A 22,807-nucleotide genomic window follows, 5' to 3' on the forward strand; every position below is an offset into this window, starting at 1 on the left:
CGCTTGCTTCTTTGGGCAGGAACGATTTCATTCTAGGTTTAGGATGATTTAGAAGTCAAAAATCATTTATCGTTCTGATAAGGTTTTTCTGAATGTACATTGCTGTTTCTGTGTAATTAGGTACACCACATAGATACTATTTCAGAGAGCGAATATATCGAAATATAATTGCGAATGTGGTTAAACTAAGAACATACATCTAAAAAATAATAGCTAGGTATAAATACATATAACAAGCCTTATGGAATTAGTAGGTACTTCGGAGTACCTACCTACTAATCCCATAATTCGTCATTTCGATTGAGTTGCGTAATGTTTGATTGCCATATATTAAACATTTAAATACTGCAGATATTTTGATACATAGTCAACAGGGGCAATTATCTATGCAGACAACATATACCTACTTATAGTGGACTTTCTGATTAGGGGTTTTTAATATGGAACATGATTAGCCGGCGTTCATGCGAATACTGATGACAGCCAATAATTTCGACGCGAGAAAATTACCTACTCATTATTGTACTAACTCCACATCTATGCTCCACATATATAATAGCATTTCATCAACGGAATGAAAGCAGGGCCGCAGGGCTCAGCGTCGCTGCTTCGTCCGTCGACAGTTTATTACAGAAAATGCAATGAAAATAATTTATTTTTCAATTTTTCTTAGGTTTTGATTTTTTTTCAATGAACACGCGTAGGTACATTAGTTTATGGGCAACATCTAGGGCGGCGCGACTTCCTCTTCTTGGGCGCGCCTCCACGGCACACACGGCACGGCATGCAGCACGGGATATCGCACTCCTCGCACTGGATCTCCTTGCACGAGTGGGTCGCCGGCCTGGGCTTTGCTGGAGCCCGAGGAGTAACCAATTCCACCTGTTCGTTAAAAGTTAACGTGTGTAATTATTACGTAATGGAACCATTAAGTAAAATTGACATTGGATCGGTATGACAAAAGCAGTCGGATGACGTGGCCAGAGAGTAAGAATTCTTGCACCAGATGTGTCCATTTTGATGGAATAAAAGAAAGACTAGAATAATTTATGAAAAGGAAACATTTCTTAAAATGTGTAACTTAAAAAAAAAAATTTTAATGGAAGAGTTACTTTAAACTTGAAAAATGTTTATAGAAATTAATAAGTAGTAAAAACATTCACGAAGTTACATAATGAAAAGATGAAAAGTTGATCTGATTCGCTGTCAACCCTGGGCAGCGAATTGTGACACCCTCTTGCCACTGATATCCATAAGCTACGCTAGGGTACCCTTACAAACACGTGTATAGAGCTAAGGTAAGTATTTAAACAGCTTTTTATAAAAATGAGACAATACGCGAAAATGCGAATTAACTAAAAACAAATTGGCAAGCAAACGCTTCTAAAATGGAATACCTCTATATTGCCTGTACGGTTAGGCTCGTCAGTCTGTTTTCCAATCTTCAGGACGAATACGTCTTTATCAGGATGCAAGACTTTTTGGGCTTTGACCCCTTTAGGTGCATTGGAAGGTGTCACATTGCAGATGTTGCACATGTTCTCGTGTTCTTCCTTGCCCTTGCTATATGTGAGTTCTGAGTTTAGTGCATTCCGGTTGGTCAGACCCTCACATAAGTCGTCAGGTATCTGTGGAAATATTAGCGATCAATACAGAAATAGAAGTTGTATTGTAAGTAAAATACAATAATTAATTATATAAAAATTATTACTATTAAGAAAACGGTGGCGCGATTATGTGCTTCGCACTTCGAATTCTTGACATATTTCGATCACACCACATTATAGTTCCTTATAAGTCTTTTTACAAACAACTTTTAAGAACTCTGTCTACCCTGTAAGGCTTAAATGTCGGTTCGTGTCATACTATAGTTAAAAGAAATTTGAGGAATTATGTTTGCGTGCCATGGGATCTGACGTTCAAAGGCTGAGGAAAAAATCTGAAAAACAGTCATTTGAGAGAAAACGTAAAAGAACCTGGAAATTAAGTTTGTTCCCAGCACCACCTCCACCTTCGGACAGGCCGCAGGACTCGGAGCAGACAGACTCGTCGTCATCGCACGTGCATTGCTGCTGCAGCTTCATCTGCGACGGCGTCAGCTTCGGTGGCTTCGACGTGCTCTTTGGCACTCTTATTTTTACCTATTGACAACAAAAATTATCCATAGAGTAGCGAGAAATTCAAAAACTACTACACGTATTATGTTATTATTTATCAGTGATTCATATTTTCATGAGTTTTTACCCAGGCAAAGCTGGGATGGGGCTTTTAGTCCACGATAATTCATATTGTAACAAAGCTGGATCATTACGAATAAGGTAAAGGCACCTAATTCCGAGGTGTTTTCGTCCAAAGTTAAATGATCGTCGCAATTTAAGTATTTAATGTACCTTTTTGTAGAATTGGCCACTTTTATCAGCAGTGACATTTATCTTAGTTTTAAAATATACTTAAAGTTTGACAATAAACAAATTGTATAAATGTAAAATTATTTAAAAACGTAAATGAGTCCGAGGACCCTTATTCCGATTTAAAAATCTTAATTCCGACTCATATTGATCCTAAATCCGAGTGTACAAAATATAAGGGAATGGAGGTGGGGGTGGTGATACATGATGTTCAAAAATCAAGTGTATTTATTGTCTTTGGATTTTAAATCAGTCTTATTCTCTTTGTTACATGATACACGGCATCGCAATATGTACTTTATTTACAAATGTATATTTTTTGTTTTATTTAGTTATAAATTTACTTTCTAGTAATAAACAATATGAAAATTAAAATATCAAAAACTAAAAACAGATACTGAAAACAACGCAAAACATAAGTATTTAAACTTAAAAAATATATTTTGGACGGGATACTTATAATTTCGTATAAGTACAATCAAAAATATTATGACCTAAAAATGATGATGGTATATGATGGTATGAATAAAAATAATTGAAGCATAACAACTTTAACAATCATATCAAAAATATTAACTATTTCTTATAAATTATGAGATCAAAACAACAGCAATCAAAAGCAAGCAAAAATGTAGGAAACATAACAGTTGCTATGATTTAGAAATAGGTAATAGGAACATAATCAAAAATGGCTAATCATATAATCCCCTAAAGACCAGTCAACAATATTTGTTTCTTCAGATTTGGAGAGTATCGTTTTTCTGCCGGCAACGTCACCGCAATATGTTTTATCACGTTTATCTCTCAATGTAGTTTCTGGAATATTATATTGTCGAGAAACTTTATAAACGCACTGCCATTATTAATTGCCATGATAGCATATTGAAGGTCTTCTTTTGTGTATTTTTTTTTTGGGTTCATTATTCTACAACAAAACAGTAAATTGTAAGTGATTGTAATTGTGCGTAAGTAAGTCTGAGTATATCGGATAATCAAACTTAGGTATTTTAAATGTTTCAAAGCTATTATACTTAATAACTGAAACTATATAATAAGTGCTTTACAAACTGCATGAGAAAATGAACACCCTGTATTTTGCTGTATCAATACCACAGAATTAGGTATTCATATAACCTTTTTCCGTCTTAAATACATCGGAATTGCGTTTTCTAACTCTCAAACAAGTTTTTTATTCCGAGTGATAAAAAATAACATATTTGTCAATATACTGTAAGTAAATTAAACCTAAATTGCTATATCTTTCGAAACATATAGAAAACATAGCCAGGTTTAATCAGAACATATCAATAACTAAATTTTTTCGACTTTATTTTTCCATACAATAAATCAATAAAGTACATGAACAGATATTGTTTGACCTAATATAACTAATAAATGCGACTCTAAAATATACCTCGGAATTACATTTTTACGTGTATTGGTTATTCAAGAGATCAGTACTAAAACACTAAATTCCTAATCATAATAATTCATTAAATTTTTGTAAAAAAATTAACCTGTATGAAATTGCATTTCCGTGGTATACATCGGCATTTAGGAACCAATTCAAATATTTGGAACCTAATGCCGCGATATTTTAAAATATTATTTTCTCCTCAACTTCAGAAGAAAATACTCCAATGTTAAGGGTATTCGATAAAAAACATAACCCTTTACATGTTTCAAATTAAACAAATACTCATTAGTATAAAACTCACGTAAAAAACACTATTTAAAAAATCGTATAACTCACGTGAATTAGGTCCGAAATGTAGGAGCGAGCTTCGGAGTTAGCTGCTAGCGTCTAACTGACCGTTTATTTTGAATTGTACACACACTAAAACAATCCTTTGCTCATATAAACATGATTAAATAAATTATTTACCATATAACATATTTTGCCAACAAAAATAACTTGTAAATTACTTAAAAACACTGCTTTTCTAAATACATCGGAATATGGTGCCAGTTTTGGAACCCCTCGTAATTGGGTGCCTTTACCTTAATAAGAAATACGAAGAATAAGTTAAATTATTATCAAAGAAAAAAGATAGAAGACAGAAGAAAACATTTTTTACAAAAAATCAACCATCATAAAAAACTAACTAAAAAAGGCGTAAACATCACAAACGCAATATTCAATAATCATCAAAACAAACATTCGTCGTCTACCATTATCATTATCTGCAGCCCTCCGTGACCCACTGCTGGGCATAAGCCTCCTTCCGTCTCCACCAACCATCTCTGTCCTGGGCCATACCCATCCAGTTGTTGCCAGCAATTTCCTTTACATAGTCGACCCATCTAGCCGCTGGATGTCTTACGCTCAGTTTTCCAGTTCTGGGGTACCACTCAGTTAGAGTTTTACTCCACCTTCCATTATTCCTTCTAGCCAGGTGATGTCGCGACTCTGGAGACCACGTCTTGGAACTTTCGTTCGACGACGTATCTCCAGGTTGCGAACACAATCTTGTAATTTGATTCCGAGCATGGCTCGTTCCATGGCCCTTTGTGCAACTGCAATCTTGTATATATTTCCTTATTATTAGACTAGGGAGGACACACTGGTTGAAGAGGCGGGTGTTTAAGCTTTATGATACTTTTCTATTTTTCAAAATATCTGCTTATTTACTGTATGATCCTAGCTGTATACGTTATCAATTTCTTTATATCTTTGTTTTTTGTCAAAAGATAAACAATGACCAAGGTCAACCACATCTCGTGTTTCAGAGGCCAGATGTGTTTGACATAATCATTGTCTTGGTCATGTTCATCTTAAGACCCACATTCAGAGATGCATCATGAAGGCTGGTCAGCATTTTTGAAGCGCTACACAATTAGGTCATCTGCAATTCGTAAATGGGACAGATATACACCATTGATGTTTGGTCATTCTATGTCCCATTCCAGAGTTTTTAAAACCTCATTTAGAGCGGTAGTAAATAGTTTGGGTGAGATGGTGCCCCCTTGCCGCACCCCCCTCATGAGGGGTATGGGATCGGTGTTAGTATGCAGACGTACCCGCATCGTTGCCGAACTATAGATCTTTTTCAGCAGATCCACATAGCGTGCGTCTACCTGACAGCGTCGAAGAGAGTTAAACACGGCCCAGTATTCGACGCTGTCGAAGGCCTTTTCATAATCGACAAAGGCTAGATATAAGGCATAAGGGTCTGTTAAATTCTGAACTCTTCTCCATCAGCTGTTTCACGGTATGGATATGGTCTCTTGTGTAAAATCCGTTTGGAAAACCAGCTTGTTCTACAGGTTGACATTCATCTAATTCGGGTAACACGGTTGCTGATTATTCTAACGTCTACCATATTCTATAATAATTATATAACCTTAAAGAATCGGTGGCGTAATCAAGAAGAATACCCAATCTTCTGATTCTGAATGTATATTATAAATTATAACAATTAAATGAATTATATAATTACAACATTAATTAAAGACATTAGAAATAATCATCAATCATAAGGATCCAAATAAATTGTCAATTCTAGATAGGAGATGGAAGAAATAAAATAGTATACTAAGATTATGCGTATATGTGAATATATGTATGGAACATGTGATTGTTACATTATTAAAAAAGCTTGGCCACTTTGAACATAAGTCATTTTGGGCGAAATAAATTCTTAATTTAACTTCAATGAATAAATTATGTTTGATTATATTAGCACCTACTACTCTCTTATTTTGGGCATTATTCAAGTTGCGCGGTGATTTTTGATAGAGTTAAAAGTTATTCAATGAAGCTTACCGCATTTCCATTGAAAAAGGCCCCGATTTCTTCATAAGGCCTTCTAGGTTTCTTCGGCTTGTCAGTCTGCCCCATGTTACCGATCCTAGGCTACTGACACCGAACCTATTTAACTACAATATGGGATTAATAATTTAAACATAAAAACATCGAATAAAAACACTGAACAATTTAGTTAATTCGATTTAGAAACATTCTAAATCGTTCATCAAAACCTACGACATTTCTGAATCTGCCAAGTTTTATTGGAATAGAGTAAATAGAGTAATATCTGGCCAGAGCTTTTAAGGTTCGATGTACGCAACTGAACACCATAAAGCCGTTTCCCTGGTATAAGAAACGTAGGATCATGGAGTGGAGAGTGTTACTGCACATTTATCCCGCCAGAGTACAGCACTGTATGTTAGGTACACAAAAGCTTTGCCGTCTTTCGCTATGTCTTTATTAATCCCTTCATTATGCAAGCATTCGTTTGTGAAAATATACAACAATACAATGTAGATTATTCGGGTGCCGAAATATTGGAAAAAATCGTTTTCATTGGCATTGTTTGTGTACCGTAGTTGTACCAGTAGCGCCAACTGCGCTGAGCTTTGCGTAATGTGCCTATTAGTAGGTACTCCGTAGTACCGTAGTATTCACAGATATAGGAACAATACTTTCACGGTTATAATATTAAATACGTATTCGGCTCTTATGGCTTTATTATTAATTTGCTTTTTTTCGAACTCAGAACTAGTACTAATTAGAACGTAGTAGGTACCTACTAATTCCATGACTATAATAGGCGTTCTGTAATAAGACAGTTCAGGAACATGATGGCACGCGAGGTTCCGTAGTGTTTGGTTTTAAATATGCGCTAGATATTATGTTAACCGTGGATTTTAAGGCAATACATGATTAAGGAAAAATACAAGCTTTTTTCATAATTTATTTTGCCAATAAACAATATGAAAGAATGTAACATGGTTCCACTTTTTGAACCATAGCGGTACTAATGACGCAGTTGTCGGTATTACATTTGATAGATATCTGTATTAAAACTGTACATAGTTATACATGTTTGATAATGATCACTTGTTGGGTTTCCTTTTGACCCTCATGCAGCAGCAAGGGGGAGGGTCGGGGTCGCACTGGGCTTCCCGCGTGTCCACTCGTCCCGGTGGCTTGTTGTCGGGCCCCAGGGGCGTAACTAACTCCAGTTCCATTTTGCAACGCCGATCTCCATGGGGCCCAATTTTAGCTACCTTTAACAAAAATATAACTTTATGATCTCACGTTCACCAGTTACGCCGCCAAATAGCAATGCTTGCAGTGTTGTGTTCTGGTTTGAAGGATAAGTAATACATTGTCGATACATTATATCTACTGTAGCAAATAACCCTAGGAATGGTGCCGTATATCAACTCTGGTGATGGAGACACCAATAGGCTGTAGTGACTTCATCAGGTGGGTCGCATGCTTGTTTGTATGCTATGTACTATATAACTTATAGTACCTTATCTATTTATTAATTAATTTATACAACTATCATTATAAGTATACTAACAATATCGAAGATGTATAAACGTGAGTAATTCTAAATTTTCTGCATTAAATAAGATCAAAATTAAATATGTTGGTCCCTCTTTATAGTAGCGTTCACCAAAATTTAGCATAAACTCCTGGTTGAGCAAGACGCCTAGCTATTGTCTCGCGTGACGTGCCTCACCTCACCTCATCGGAGGCAATCACAAGCGCTGCCTCGCAAGATTGTTTGCTCAGTCTGGGCCTGGATTTATTCTGATTAACTGGGTCCTGACCCAGTTAATCAGAATAAATCACCTACAAACTAACCTTCAGAACAAATACATCTTTATTGGGGTGGAGCACAGCCTGCGCCGGCCCCGGCTGTGGCACATTGACTGGCACCTGGTTGCACAGCCATGGGCAAGGACCACCTTTACTTGACTGTTTGCCCGTAGGTTTCTTGGTTTGAGCTTGAGTGCCCTTAGCGGATTTGTCACCCATTTTTGCTCAGAATGAAACTAGAATTTTGTAAAATTCTAAAGAGAGTCGTATCTACAATACCATCATGGATTTGGATTATGCTTATTAAAGTCAAAGTGACAATGTGGTCACAGCAAAAGAAACAAGTTTTTTTTCTGTCTATGAAAGGTTTCTATTTTTACTCGAATGCAAGCAAAGCGTTGTGTCTCGTGCGTATCCTGTATGTATGAATCTTATCTTAATAAACCCATATCTTTCAAACAGTTGGATGTAGGTATTTCCATATAGAGTTTGTAGTAATAAATTTGTATATACAAATTTATTACAATCATGTTGGCCGTCCCCGTTATCCAAGTTAAAAAGAGATAAGATGGATGCTGTGCTCTTAATCTTATAAAAATTTTAAATATGGAACGTGAGTGAAATGTACACAGCGACAAATCCGCTTTTCTTAATACACTGGCTGTTTGAGTATAATGGCTCATTCAAAATCTGTGCATCATAGAGTAGGTAGAAACCATAGATATAAAAACATTACGTAGGTAGGTAGGCTAGATAGTTTATCGAGAACCATAGAATGGAATTAGTAGGTACTTCGTACCTACAACAGTACCTACCAATAATACCTAATTCCATGTTGCGAACAGACAAGTAGTCAGACGCTGTAGAGGGTCTTATAGTGTGTAAGGATAAGGGTGTAAGGAAGTTTAACACATGGAATTAGTACCTAGTTACTCCGACGCAGTACGGCTTAGGGACAATTTTAAAGCTTTAAGAATATTTTGTAGGTATTATTCGAATAAGTATAAAGGCTGGTGCAGATCACAGAATTATAAGAACATTACTGTAAATTTCTAAAAATCTGTGCTATATCCGAATTATAGTAGATAGAGATATGGAATAAAACTTTCCGGATTCTATAATTTATTGAAATCCGTCCAGTACCTACCTATCATTGCCATACCATATAACTTCACAGTAGTACTACTGTGATATTATATACCTACTACCATATATACATATCCATCTAGTTACCTACTACTACATGTACATATGTGGGTAACTAGATGGACTAACCCATAATATGCACAGACCTAAACCGAAATAAAATCCATTCAGTATAGAGTTAGTAAACTTAATTCATCTAGGTCAATTCACCTATGTTAATTAAGAAGACTTAATTTACCCCTTTTTGGTGTAGGTGATTTAAGTACACGCACAGCTATATAAAACACTAGCTGATGAGCACGCGACTTAGTTCGCGTTGGTAACGTCAAAATTATTAGATAAATTTAACCATACAGACCTGTGATACAAAGCGTAACGATACCTAAACAGGAGATGCTCATACGACTGAAATATATTTCCTAGTCTCTAGTTTAGTTGGACCATTATGGCTCTTTTTCACGTGTTACAGATCTTCGATTTTATACATCAACAGGAATGTTCTTCAGGCTGAACAACTTTTATTAGGGCGTCATTTCTATATTTCCTATAGTTTAGCCGTACCATCATGGGTCTACATTAGGTGTTCCAGAAGTTAGATTTTTATATCAACAGAAAATGCTTATCAGGCTGAACAACTTTTGTTAAGGCGTAATTTCTATAGCTGTACCATCAGTGTTCTCCTTCAGGTATAACAGTTTTTAAAATCATATCCCTATATTTTGCCCAGGCTTAATAGCTATATAAAAAGTATATTGCATATGTTATATTCTCCACTTCGATCTGCTGTCTATGGCACGTCGGTCAGGTGAGCGCTAAAACTGAATTCGCACGTACTATTGATCTAGCATCATTATGTTATATACATGTAGGTACATGATAATATAAAGTTGCTGGATCAATAGTGCCTGTACCTTAAGATATTTCAACAAGACCAAGACTGCTACTTAATTGAGTTATGAAGATTCCATATGAGGATTTGTGAACACCCTTCCCCTTTTAGTTCCCCGGGGAAACCAACATGATTCTTCTGAAAGTAACCAACACGATTTTTCTGAAAGTATCAATATAATGAAAGAGCAAATCCCAAGAAGTGCTTGTTTGACCTCGTGGACCTGTGCAAAGCAGAAGAGAAAAAGCAGAAAAGTAGATCGGGGTAGGAATCGTGGAAATACTCAGATGATAGAAAAAAATCATAGCACATCAAACTAAAAGAATTGCAAGTTCTAAGTTATTCCCGCGTTGCATAGAGTTCATAAGGTTAACGTGAGGTGCGGTCGACTGTACCAGTTTTACAGAGGTTTTGCATACTTATTGCGGCATCGTTTATTGTGTTGTGTTTAATGTGCTATTCATATCTTTATTCTAATTGAGAAATGATCAATTGGTTTTATAGATATATTTATTGGCTTACAACAACTTTGGTCTAATTTATATTTACACTGGCTCCTATCAAAATAACCGTAGTACACCGTAAAGAGACTAGCTTAAGGTCAGCGGTACTCTCCTCTTCTCTATTCCTAAACGAAACGTATAATGGTGTTACTTTTCATTTTACAGGGATGCAGAAAGCCATGGTCGCCATGCCGAGCTATGCCTTCCATTGATAATTTTTTCAATTGTTTAATCTATCGGTTCGCTTTCGATAGTAAATAGTTCATTTCGATCTATGTAAGTATATATACAAAAAGATGTTTTTTAAATTATTTGCATTTTTTATAACCTATGCTTAACAAGGTTTGCATCGACTGAAAGAGCAGCATTTACGCGGCGGGCAACGTGGAAAACTGCAGCATATAACACAGGGTCCCGGTAGACTTCTACACCGCACAACAGGACACTGCTTGGTACGGTTGCAACAGGGCGATATACGTTTGCGGCGAGCCTTAATTTTGGGCATTGTTCGACATCGTCGTGGACACTTTCGCCGTACACAAGGACGTATACACGGCGAACTTCTACAAGGAGATGCACAACATGGTGGTTTGCAACACTTGCTAGGTATCTTGAATGGTGAAGGTGGACACGGCTTGCAACACGAGGGTGGACCAGGTTTGCATGGTCTGCAAGGTGGTGGCGGGAAAGGCCTGACAGGCGGAGGTCCGCAGCAAGGCAAAGGACGAGGACACGGACGTGGTCGTCGTGGTTTACATGACGAGCAAGATCGACATGGTGTCGGAGGGCAAGGTTTACAAGGTTTACAAGGATATGGAGAACAAGGTTTAAATCGCCATGGCGGCAGAGGTCTGCATGGCCATGTAGATTGACATTGACTGCAGCAACCAGAACCACAACCTCCACATTTAGGTGGCGGGCAAGGCTTGCACGATGACGGGGGACAACATTTCTTACACGGCCCTCGACATGGCGGCGTACGGCAAGGCCTTTTGCATCCCGTTCTGCAATATTTAGGTTTACAAGGTGAAGCTCGACATACAATCATTTTACATTTTGGAATAGGACAAGGCCCCGGTGGTGAGCAAGGCGCGGGGCAAGGTGATCCACACGGAGGCCGTGGCGGGGGTGGAGTCCATTCTAACATCAGCTCATTCTTTGCGAGTGGTGCTCCAGTCATTCTTCTGATGACTAGTTCAAAGACGCCACGGCGAGGATTTGTTACTGTAGATACTTTTACTGGTGCTTCTTCTCCTGCCGATGAAGCCACAACGCATTTGGGTCCTTGGCATGGGCTGCAACCATGAACAGGACATGGTTCCTTAGGGCCGATACGTATATGTGATATTGTAGCTGTCATTTCGCCTTTAACTGGAGCTGTAGCTGGACAAATTCTACTGTCTTCTTTAATACTGACGGCCTTTCCAGTGCAGGTCGATACACTTGATTCTTTTACACCTTTTGTTTGTGATCCAATACTTGAATTTCTATGTTTTGTTACATTAGATGCTTGTATTTTTGTCATTGAATGTGATGATTTTTTCTTACTAGTACTGCATTTTCCTTTACAATCCTTGCGTTCTGAACTTCCCATCCCCTCACTACTTTTCTTACTTCCCCAAAAGTATACTTCAGCATAACGCATTCTGTTAGGAATATTATTTCTATTTTGGTAGGTCGCAGTGGGCATCGTATATATTGAAGGTACATCAAAATTTGTATTACATGTAGATGCACAAAATGAATCAGCACTGTAGTTTATACCAACTTGCAAACATTTGTTTATTGAAGCTGTAGCTTGTGTCCCAGAAGTGCGATGGCGAAAATTATCAAAATATGTCATAAACACTGTAGTTTCCTTTTGTCCAAATGTGTTTTTTCCTATAAACATATGTCTACTTTCACAATCTTTCATCGTACTACATGACGATTGCGATTCCACTTTTTGAATAAACTGGATTTCCTTTTGTAAAATGGCATTTATTGAGGTAATGGATAAAACATCTGGAGCATGGACTCCATCATAAGAGTATCGTAATGAGGATGTAAGTACATTAAAATATTGGGTTACACTGTTCAACACTGATGAATTTTTTAACTCCTGTATCTCTGGTTTATTATAATTATTATCCTTCATGTTGACTTCCGGTGCTCTAATTTGCAGTTTTTGCTCTTCTGACAGTTCTTGATAGAACGGCAAGCTCGGCAGGACACCTACGACCAGTTGACGACAATTTATTTACGTTATTAATAATATGTAACAATGTGAGGTGAATTATGAAATCATACCTATATTAATGCAGTTTTTAAGCGCGAGGATCTTTCTGTTTTTGATATACCTAGGTAATAGAACAATATAGACAGAAAATAAGAAAATATACATTTGTAACAACAAATAATTTTAATCAATACAAAAACAAAAAACATATTTGTTATCAAATAATATATTTAGCAATTTCGTGGACAACATTCGCAGGTCTTAGCGCATTGTGCTGTGCGGGTGTCTCTAACTGGTATGTATTTCTCTTGGCATCTAGACGGCGTAATAAATTGATACTCAAGTCTCGATTTTCTTCCTGGCATCTCTATATATTTTCCTACTCTCAATTTTATTATTTGCCTAGGAAAATCATAAACTACGCCTGGATAACCTTCAGCAGTGATTGGCATCAATTGACCAGGCTCATCTCTTGAGACCTCTCCAACACCCTCGGAGTTGAGACTAAAATGTGCACGTTGGGCGTGTGCCATGCCGCAAGTGTCTGATGGCATTTGGAAAACCACTTTGTTCCCCGTTGGACAGCAATCTGCACAATTTGTTGAGTTGTCAAGATATTTAGACACAACAATCATCAAAATTATACTTAGTGATAACCTAATATTTAATTTTTATGAAGATTTACAAAAGATTTTAAATAAGTAATTGGATTAAATAATATGATATATAATTTAGATATAAACAGTCAGCGCTTTTTTCCTTTGGGTTTTTTAAGTCGTCTTACACAGCATTCACAATCCAAGTCAGACTGTAATCGTGTGTTGACTTTTCTGACCGGCGGCTTCTTTTCCGGACCGCTGGGAGTTACTAATTCCATTTCCAATTTGACTTTTCTATCTCCTTGCATAGCAGTCTTTCCGACTTTCAAAACGAAACAATCAGTAGGCGGAAGATCTCTAGCGTCTCCTTTTTCAAGTGCTGCTTGCTGGGCGTGTTTCGATATCTGAGTGCAACCTTCAGTGGTACAAGTGAACTGTGTAATATTAGGCTGGGCGCCAGCGCAGCAAGTGTCTTCGCTAGGCAGTGCCAAGCTTAGTTGATTTTTACCACATGGCGGTTCACAAGGCCCCCCGTCTACACCTTTTGCATATGGACATTGCAAGCAGCAACGAGTTTGACTTATCTTCTTAATAATTGAAGATGTGGCCGGCACTTTTATCCTAAGTTCATTGCCGCCCAAAGTCGTGCCTATCTCTTCGAATTGTTTACTGCGACCTGAGTACCAACAAATTGATTCTCATGGTGGGGCGACCCTGTCCTATGGTTGTCTATGTCTATGGTCGTCAGATGACCAGAATGATAGGTGCATAGGTAAACAAGACTTAGTTAAGTTCGTATCAGCGTCGAACTAAAGTATCAATACTAGATTTTGTTTAAATCATACATTTACATATCTACCTAAATACAGTAAACTAGTTAAATATATAGTACCACAATGTTACGATATGGTCTACAGTTTAAAATGTGAATAGAGTGTTGCAGCACTGTTGTTGGAGTTTGTGTGATACTAGAGAAGTTATTCTACAGCTGGGTGGTAATTTCCGCGACTACAATGATTACTGACAAAGAAAGCACATCTGAAATTTCAACGCCTAGTTCGTTGAAACTTGGGTTTGGACCAAATTGTCTCTTTCATTTTCCATATAAATGTCACGTTTTATATTATTTTTATGTTCGCAAAATTGTGGTACAGTCCCCTACCTTCAGAAAATATGAAATTCAAAGGAAATCCAAAGCCAGAGTCGCCCCCCGCAATATTTTGAAGTGTGAATTCAAAATAAGCTTTAGATTAAAGTTCCCATCGATCACGGTGTGAACTTAGTTTGAAAATTTTCTGTTTTAAATTTATTATTATATTTCACATTGGCAACTACTCCTATACCAAAAAAACCTTCTATACCAAAATTTGTAAAAAACTGTTCAATATTTCTTATTTCCGATAAAATTTTGGCAGCCGATAAAAATAAAGTTTCGGATAAATCTACGATGTAAGCTGGGAGAATAGCGCGAGGAGTAACATAGTATACGATAATTAGTTACCATTACTTAATTATGCCTACTTAATTTTGCTAATAGTAGAATACTTTGAGATGTTCTGAGACTCAGTTGCGCCACGGCGGCCGATGGGATCTTTCACTGGGGGATTCAAGCCGAACGACTTTTTACGATCCATTCCACTTTAATCCACTGAACAAATTGTATTTTATTTATACTAAACTAACACTTTTTGAATGAGACTCCACTTTTTGTTCAGCTTAGATCCCTTCATGGATCAGTAATTGATATTTTTATGATATCATAGTTGATAATATAGTGTCAAACCATGACTAGTTTTTTCCCTTTTACAAATATAATCAGTATTGTGGCGTTAGAGCGGAATAGAGCAATAGAGCTTGTATATGTATATTCTCGATGAACTTCGGTAAACTTAGCAACCGACTTGGATTGTTCCGTTAATTCCACCAGTCCAATTTGGTGTTGGTAGAATACTACAAAATATTCAATGGCTTCGCGTTTTCGGGATAAAAGAGGTATTGTTGATTATTCATTTACCATCTTGACGACAATTATCATAAAAATATGAAACAAATAATCTCTAATATCGTGACCATGCGAAACCATTATCTATTCTATAGATAAAGGTATTATTTTCCTTTACTCCTAACAACCTATCGGTTGCTACATCGTCACTCGAGATTTCCACCAAGATAAGTACATCTCGGGTGTACTCCGTGGTCACTGGTCCCACAAATCGGTAGGACTACCGGTACAAAAAGGTTTACCTAGTTTGCGGTAATAGTTCGACTTTGAGAAATTGATGCACACTACATGCAACGGCCTTTGCAGTCAAATTAGCAAAAATTCTAGATAGAATGTTTCTACCTACTTCAACAAGAGAAAAAACCACTACATAAGAATTTTTCATATTTCGAAAACTATTAAGTGAAAACAGCTTATGTAATTAATTGTATGCACCCAAATTAAGATAAAACATTATAATACTTCCTCTATCGTATTTCTTAGTAGTTCTCCACAGTTTCTGAATTATTGTACTAATTTGACTGTACAGCACATGAAGAACGCCGCGTAATCTTACCTTTCGGAACATGTAAACAGTATTGATCAGTGTTTCTACAAGCCATTGGTATCTTTTGCTCTGGTCTTGGACCAGAACAGTAACAAACATCGTCTCCTTCCACGCATGGCATTGTGTTATAAGGATCTTTGGCTGAAAAATAAATTTAAATATTGCATTTTAGTTACCCAAATGCCATTATATACAACATTACTACTAATACATAAGTACCTATAGGGCAGACACCAGCTCCACCTCCAGCACAGGGCTGGCCAGGTGCTCCGCCGCCCCCGTCAGCTCCCGGACCAGTTCGGGCTCCTCCGCACGCGCATGGGTCATCTGTGCTTTGATAGTCCTTCCGAGGGTTACAAGAACGATCTAACATAGATTGACCGGCACTGCCACCTAACGTAGGAGGGCCAGCACCGCCCTGGAACTTCGTAATAATCAACTTGCCGAAACAAGAAATTCGGAGAAACATGACTACTTCACCAGCCTCCGTTCCGTCCGGGGCCATGATACGAAATGAATCCTTCAAAGCTTGATAGCTGACGCTCGACGGCAGTTCTAGGAACTTTTTCCGAGCTTGAACGAACTCTTTCGTCATATCGATCGTCGCTTCTCCCATTATAATTTTCGTTGGTAAGCAACCACATGGCAAGGCTTTATAAACGCATATTTTGATAGGAAACGAGCTCATGCAATGGCTTATTTCGGATTCTTTTAGTGAAAATAAACAAGATTTGCCACTGTTGAAGGTTTTGACGAAAGGCCCGCCACTTTTAGCGAAGCATGCACCGGGATCATCGTCGCATATCTCCAAGGGTTCCACGCCGGTGCAGTCTATCTTCACGCAGGTCCTGAAGTCTTTGTCGGAGAAACAGGGACTTTTCCCGAACACAATTTTATCTATAAGCACTTCTAGTAGGAAAAGGCCATCATCCTGTTTCGCCATCGCTGAACAGATTTAGGGGGATGGGAAATTTAGAATTTTAAAAAATTATTTTTCAAAAGTGTTTTACCATTTTTATGATTTTGCCGTTAGTAACAAAAGAACAGAAGGATGGTGACATTATTTTTGACGTTATTTTCTCTAATATAAGAAAAAAAAACAAATTGCTGGCAAGAAGTTCGGTTTCAGACATAGATACTGATGAGCGTGTTCGATCCATGCAAGTAAAATAGGTGTTGATCTAAGAAAGGAAACATTGAATAGCTGCACTATCCAAAGCGATTTTAATGATAAAAAACATTGCAATTATATCCCAGCTTTGTGTTTGCTCGCTTTTGAGAAATCGTAAACATAATAATCGTAATACATACCAGAAGTACTAGAAGGAAGAGCACGATGATAGAAAAATCAAATAATTTATGTAGACTACTCCTTACATAATCCCAATTGCTTGTTTGTTTGCATTACCTACTCTTCTTGAAATTTCTCATATATATACGTTTTCTGTCCCCATGGGCAAAGCTTCAGTTAAAAGCTATTTTTTTTATAAAGCCTTTTAAATAGAGTGAGGCTCAAAAAAATAGCAAAATCTGTTAGGACTCTTCTAGAATCGAATGGTATAATACACCAAAAAACATATTCCGTTAGGTGAGTATTTATTTACTTAGAGAATTTTCGCATGATACAATTATATTTTTGTGATGGATAGTTCTTGTAGTACCAATTACAAGCTTCGTTCTGATATGGGCGGCCAACCCTGGAAAGATGCAGAAAATTATGATATATTATATAATAAATAATATGAGATAGACAAAATACAATGATTGCATACTTTTTTAATATAGAACTTATTAATGAGTATGGCCTATAAAAAGGGGTGACGCTACGCGAAAATATCCAAGACTGTAGTGTCTTTAGTCGCGTCGCGTCGCATTGTCTCGATGAGAACAACCCGTTAGGCGATATATGGACTTAATGAACTGTGTCGTAGGTACCTAGCTGTATCTAATATAGTTCCAATGGATCTCCCTTTCAAGGGATTATTAAAGAGGACTTGTTGTGTTAGCACTTACTCGCCCATCAACGCTCTTATTTCTTCGCTGGTGAGATTCGCTGTCAAGTCAGGGTAGTATCTCCACCTTTTCTGCACCGCGTCCTGAGCCCAGGCCAGCTGGAAGGGCGTCAATCCTGGCTTGTACCACATCTTGCAATCCCTGCAGTGTGGACCCACTTCTTTCTGATAAAAGAAGATTATACATTCGATCACGACATCAACACGTCAGGCCTATTTGAAAGTAGTATTACTGAACTCAATTTTTTTACTAATAATTACATATTTTAAGACGATGATGAAACTAGGTGGCTTTTTTTAACTATCAGTAGTAAGTACAACTTTTGGAGCCGGATGGAATACTGTCTGAACTCTGTTATTATGTGTTCTATAGATTTATGAACAATTGGCATATATTTGAAGGTACCAAGCTAAATAATTGAATTATTGGTATTATCGCGTTTTTAAGCTTAAAGGCTTCCTTCGCCTACGGAATCATGAAAATGAAGACCTTTCAAATCAACAAAAAAATTTGAAACTTTATATTATTATTTACTTTCTTAATTACTTATGCAAACTAGTATTGCAACAATAAAAAAGTTGACTACCTTTACGTCAGGTTTGAGGCCATCGCAGGCATGTTGTCGACGAAACTTCACACAGTCTAGATCATACTGATATGACCGGGGAAACACATCTTGATGTGCTATAATAAATAAAAAATAACAATATTCATTAGCTCACATTTACTAAAAATAATATTGAATAAGGTTTCGTGTACTTTTAAATTTTTTCACATTGCAGCTTACGTAACTTACTTTTCCTTTCAAATACTTTGTTGACTGGAAGAAATTCTTTTCTGGCAAAGTCCGTCTTCTACGCGTCTCTTTTTTTTACTGTTTTCTTGTATGTATTTTCTTTGTGCAAAAAAGAGTTTACAAACAAACAAAAGTACTTTAAACTAGGTATAGGTAGTGTAAGTACCGGCGACTATTTTGCAGAATTTCTTGCCGACGATAATTATAATTAAATTATAATAGACGATAATTACATTATGTTAAACTGATGGAAATATGTTTTAAAAAATATCATTAACAAGTTATTTCTGAGAACGTATTTTAAGAATAAATACTTTAAGAAATATTGACTCGTTGAATCTCTCCCCTATTTAATTGTCCTGCGACAACTCTGGTTGACACATACGAGGTTTTACCATCTCCGTGGATATTCCATAGTTATAATACGCATCGTGAAGGGTGTAAGCGTTTGCGCCCGGCTTGTCCACCCAAAAAGCTTTGTCTTTCTGGACCATACGGTTGATCACCGCGTCTGGCAGCTCACCTATAGTAGGTCTGTTGAATAAATGGGTTTATGTAGACTCGTTATTACAGTCAATTTATCATAAAAATATATGCACGGCGTAAAACACCACAAATTAACTTTTACCGCAAGCCAAATAAGTGACAAGTTGAATGTTGCAAGCTTAAAAAATAAAACAAATATGTACTTAATTTTGAAGATTCTGCTATGGTTTTACAAATGTACCAATACCTATCGGATTTCAGCCCTCATTGGGTACTCCTCTCTCGTAGTATGATAATACGAGAGTGTTAATGGACGGAAACGACACGACATGGTAACCAGAGAATAGTATTATCTAAAATAATGGCGAGAAGAAGGAAAATTTCGTTTTACTGAATTTGCACCTGAATTTTTACCTGAAAGTGTACACATAATGTTTACCAATTAACAAGATAAAATGAAGTTTGTACTACATCTATTATTCAAAAAGGATGATTTAATTTAGGTACCTTGGAGGAACCTCAACGAGCTCTCTAGTAAGTGGTTGCAGAAACTTGCCAATTGTCTTTTGCGTCAACCGTGGTGGTCGACCCGGTGTCAAACTCTCATCAGTACATATGGTCAACGTAGCATTATCCAGCACATATCTGGAACATAACAGATGTACTATTATCACCTACCTGATGAAATAAAAACAAACACAGCTACGTAGTTATTAATAAGATGGTTTTTATTAGTTCCGCTCGTAGCGCAATAAAGTCTAAGAGGCCTACGTCCAAAATTGGATGTAATAGAGGCTACGCATAGATAGCTATTCGTAGCCTCTATTATATAAGATCATCTATGAGATGGAAGGCCGACATTGTTTGTCAACAGGGCGAAATTAGATGTCGATTGCCGATTGGAGAAGAGTGGAAGAGGCCTAAGTACAAAATTGGATATAATTTCACTCTTCTCCTCTCCTGGCGTCTTAGGCAATCGACATCTAATTTCGCCCTACTACGTGTCGAACAATGTCGGCCTTCCATCTCATATATGATCTTCCTTGCGGCCTCATATGGCGTCGGAGTGAATAATAGTACAGTGTTTGTGCTTGTGTGTATTTTCCTTGATAAAACATTGGTTTTGGTAATATGGTGAAGATAACGGTTCTGGAGGTTTGGTAACGGTGGTGGTAATGTTGTGGTAGCTCAGTCCCTTGGATCTCCACTCGAGCAGTCTACGCGTCCATCTCCCACTATCTATTCAAGCAATACCTTACTTATGTCCTGCTCATCTCCACTTTCTTTCCGCTAACCGCTTACCTAAGGTTAGCGGGTGTTCCGTTTACGGTTGTGCACGGAGAGCCCGAGCATAGCTCTCTCCATCCCTCTCTGAGTTACTCTGGCTCCAGAGTAGAAAGAAGGACAAACCAACAAATACTCTTACATTTATAATACTTATTAGTACCTATATAGATAAGCCGTGTATCCATTTAACTTTTATAGAAAATCGTCAAACAAATTGGTTATTGAATGATTGAATAACAAACATTCCCCACACACAAACTTTCACATTTATAATATTACTAGCTGCGGCTCGGGGCTTCCAGGTTATATTTTACCTGCCAAATTTCATAACAATCCGTCCAGTAAGTACTCTTTGAGTGAAAGAGTAACAAACATTCATACACACACACATCCTCACAAAATTTCGCATTTACAATATTAGTAGAATAGTAGAATCACAGTCTCTCTCTATAGAGTTTAAACTTAAATTTAATCATTCATTTACTTGTCAGGGTCATATCCGCCAAATTTTGCTACATTACTATGTGGTTCCGAGGGATGGGGTTTGTTATTCTCCATTTAATAGTGTAGGTGTCGGAGGAACCTATAATATTATTTTTACTTTAAAATTTTAATATCATTTCGGAAGTATATTAGTATTGTTTGTTGGTCCGCCACGCGCCGTTGAAGTTTATATGGTATTGTGTCAATCATTGGTGTCATCAATACATTTTTTTAATGATAACAGAAAAATAATCTGTAATTCCTTTATTACAATATTAAATTCAAAAATATTAAGTTGATACTATGGAATTAGTAGGTACTCCGTAGTACTTCAACTTAAAAAAAAGTATAATTAACCAAAGATAAAAAACTTTTAATAAAAGATAGAGCTGACCAGTTTCGATTGCCAATGGAGGCAAAAATTGTCACAGATTTACGAGCGTGAGGCAGTTTTCCATAGTTTTCGAAGTTTTTTATCTTTTGGAAAACGATTTTTCCCAATATTTCGGCACCCGAATATGCAACGTTGTTGTATATTTTTTCAAGCGAATGACATAATGAAAGGATTAATATAGTACTCTGAAATAAACGTTTTAAACGAATTAGGAAAAGGCGGCAAAGCTTTTCTTTATCTAACACACAGTGTAGGACTCTGGTGGGATAAATGCGCAGTAATACTCCCTCCCTAGTCATTAAATTTGAAACCGCTAGCCCCATCTAACAGTTTTTGTAGAATTCGTTAATTTTAAAACCACTAGCGCCACCTGCCAAATTTTTCTCGAATCGATTAATATTTTAGATTGATTAATATTTTGGCATAAGTCTACATTTTCGTCATTTTTCATCAAAAGGCTTACGCATAGCTCGGCACAGATAGCGCTACCGGATACCACTAGAGTCATTGAATACCTATACAAACATGTTGCCAATGGAGTCAAAAAGCGCCAATAGGGAGTATTAGTGCTCATTTATCCCGCCAGATTGCAGCACTCTATGGTTGGTAAACAACGCTTTTGCTAAGTCGATGAAAACGTTTATTATAAAACTTTATTCATCTTTTCCTTATGTAAGCATTCGTTTGTGAAAATATACAACAGTGTTGCATATTCGGATGCTATCGCCATCTGCGACGAGCTTTGCGAAGTATGTAGTATTGTTGCAGATTTACGACCAAAAATACCTTCTAGGCAATTGTGGTGCGAGTTTAAAAGAAAAAGGAAGGATGTAGTAATTATTGAATTGGCTTTCAGAACACAAAGTGTTGAATACGAATTTGCCAAATGATTCAAGTTCATTGTAAAACACAATACCTTTATTATAATTTACCTATGGAACACTATTGACTGCACATTGCACTATTTGTGGGATTAGGATATGTATATTATTTTCGATCAACTTCTTTAATATAATGAATTAACCACTTCCACGCAAACACTATTCAAATCAGAAATATAAAGTAGTTACTAAATCCATGAGCAATACACAATGCTATCAATGGATCAAAAAGGTACCTAATGGTTGGGTTGGGAGTACTACTGAGTGTTGGCTCTAGTCTCTTCATGAGACTAGAGCCAACACTCAGTATGAGACTTATGAGTCTCAGTATAGCCTTAGCAGTTAGCCTTAGCCATAGGTTTGTCTTTGTCCAGCTTAGTTTGTCCGCTTGTCCGCGATAGGCGACAATGGAATAGGGCCTTCCTTAGAGAATAGGGACCTTCAGGAGCTGACACGATAAGTCAACGTCAACTATGTCAAATACGGTCACAGATTATTTATCGAATTGCTTGTGTTGCGTAAAAAGAGGTTAGTGTTGCATTGCAGCACAGTATTATGGATAACATGATTATGATTATGATCAGATGCAGATTACCTA

The 22,807-nt window shown here is 37.1% G+C and overlaps 4 protein-coding genes across 4 annotated transcripts; all 4 read right to left on the reverse strand.

Moving 5' to 3' along the window:
• Positions 1–637: 637 nt before the first annotated feature.
• Positions 638–6,412, reverse strand: LOC128683261 (uncharacterized). The gene is made up of 4 exons (XM_053768689.2): positions 6,175–6,412; positions 1,977–2,141; positions 1,398–1,628; positions 638–882 (listed from the first exon to the last, which is right to left on the reverse strand). Exons 1-4 carry the CDS (start codon positions 6,247–6,249, stop codon positions 715–717), a joined length of 639 nt encoding a protein of 212 aa, XP_053624664.1. The 5' UTR covers positions 6,250–6,412; the 3' UTR covers positions 638–714.
• Positions 6,413–7,091: 679 nt separating this feature from the next.
• LOC128683019 (uncharacterized) lies at positions 7,092–8,306 on the reverse strand. Its single transcript, XM_053768159.2, has 2 exons — positions 8,011–8,306; positions 7,092–7,421 (listed from the first exon to the last, which is right to left on the reverse strand). The coding sequence occupies exons 1-2, from the start codon at positions 8,182–8,184 to the stop codon at positions 7,248–7,250; spliced, it is 348 nt and encodes a 115-aa protein (XP_053624134.1). The 5' UTR covers positions 8,185–8,306; the 3' UTR covers positions 7,092–7,247.
• Positions 8,307–10,492: 2,186 nt separating this feature from the next.
• On the reverse strand, positions 10,493–16,934 carry LOC128683173 (uncharacterized). Its single transcript, XM_053768485.1, has 3 exons — positions 16,089–16,934; positions 15,879–16,010; positions 10,493–12,717 (listed from the first exon to the last, which is right to left on the reverse strand). Exons 1-3 carry the CDS (start codon positions 16,810–16,812, stop codon positions 10,838–10,840), a joined length of 2,736 nt encoding a protein of 911 aa, XP_053624460.1. The 5' UTR covers positions 16,813–16,934; the 3' UTR covers positions 10,493–10,837.
• Positions 16,935–17,446: 512 nt separating this feature from the next.
• LOC128682984 (uncharacterized) lies at positions 17,447–21,146 on the reverse strand. Its single transcript, XM_053768078.2, has 6 exons — positions 20,936–21,146; positions 19,672–19,809; positions 19,064–19,212; positions 18,469–18,566; positions 17,883–18,046; positions 17,447–17,566 (listed from the first exon to the last, which is right to left on the reverse strand). The coding sequence occupies exons 1-6, from the start codon at positions 21,007–21,009 to the stop codon at positions 17,470–17,472; spliced, it is 720 nt and encodes a 239-aa protein (XP_053624053.1). The 5' UTR covers positions 21,010–21,146; the 3' UTR covers positions 17,447–17,469.
• Positions 21,147–22,807: the final 1,661 nt, after the last annotated feature.

This window comes from Plodia interpunctella, chromosome Z (assembly GCF_027563975.2).
Source record: "Plodia interpunctella isolate USDA-ARS_2022_Savannah chromosome Z, ilPloInte3.2, whole genome shotgun sequence".
In the NCBI taxonomy this organism is placed as follows: domain Eukaryota; kingdom Metazoa; phylum Arthropoda; class Insecta; order Lepidoptera; family Pyralidae; genus Plodia; species Plodia interpunctella.

What these genes read in the sequence shown, in the direction of transcription:
- LOC128683261 (XM_053768689.2), bottom strand. Translation starts at nt 6,249, where the DNA reads ATGGGGCAGACTGACAAGCCGAAGAAACCTAGAAGGCCTTATGAAGAA. An exon ending in CCTTTTTCAATGGAAATGCG is followed by an intron (nt 2,142 to 6,174) that starts GTAAGCTTCATT and finishes TGTTGTCAATAG; the next exon opens with GTAAAAATAAGAGTGCCAAA. An exon ending in ACCGTACAGGCAATATAGAG is followed by an intron (nt 883 to 1,397) that starts GTATTCCATTTT and finishes TTTAACGAACAG; the next exon opens with GTGGAATTGGTTACTCCTCG.
- LOC128683019 (XM_053768159.2), bottom strand. Translation starts at nt 8,184, where the DNA reads ATGGGTGACAAATCCGCTAAGGGCACTCAAGCTCAAACCAAGAAACCT. An exon ending in AAGATGTATTTGTTCTGAAG is followed by an intron (nt 7,422 to 8,010) that starts GTTAGTTTGTAG and finishes TTTTTGTTAAAG; the next exon opens with GTAGCTAAAATTGGGCCCCA.
- LOC128683173 (XM_053768485.1), bottom strand. Translation starts at nt 16,812, where the DNA reads ATGGCGAAACAGGATGATGGCCTTTTCCTACTAGAAGTGCTTATAGAT. An exon ending in AGCTGGTGTCTGCCCTATAG is followed by an intron (nt 16,011 to 16,088) that starts GTACTTATGTAT and finishes TTTATTTTTCAG; the next exon opens with CCAAAGATCCTTATAACACA. An exon ending in CTGTTTACATGTTCCGAAAG is followed by an intron (nt 12,718 to 15,878) that starts GTAAGATTACGC and finishes AACTGGTCGTAG; the next exon opens with GTGTCCTGCCGAGCTTGCCG.
- LOC128682984 (XM_053768078.2), bottom strand. Translation starts at nt 21,009, where the DNA reads ATGGAGAATAACAAACCCCATCCCTCGGAACCACATAGTAATGTAGCA. An exon ending in CACGGAGATGGTAAAACCTC is followed by an intron (nt 18,567 to 19,063) that starts GTATGTGTCAAC and finishes TATTTATTATAG; the next exon opens with CACATCAAGATGTGTTTCCC. An exon ending in ATAAGAGCGTTGATGGGCGA is followed by an intron (nt 17,567 to 17,882) that starts GTAAGTGCTAAC and finishes GCATCTTTCCAG; the next exon opens with GGTTGGCCGCCCATATCAGA.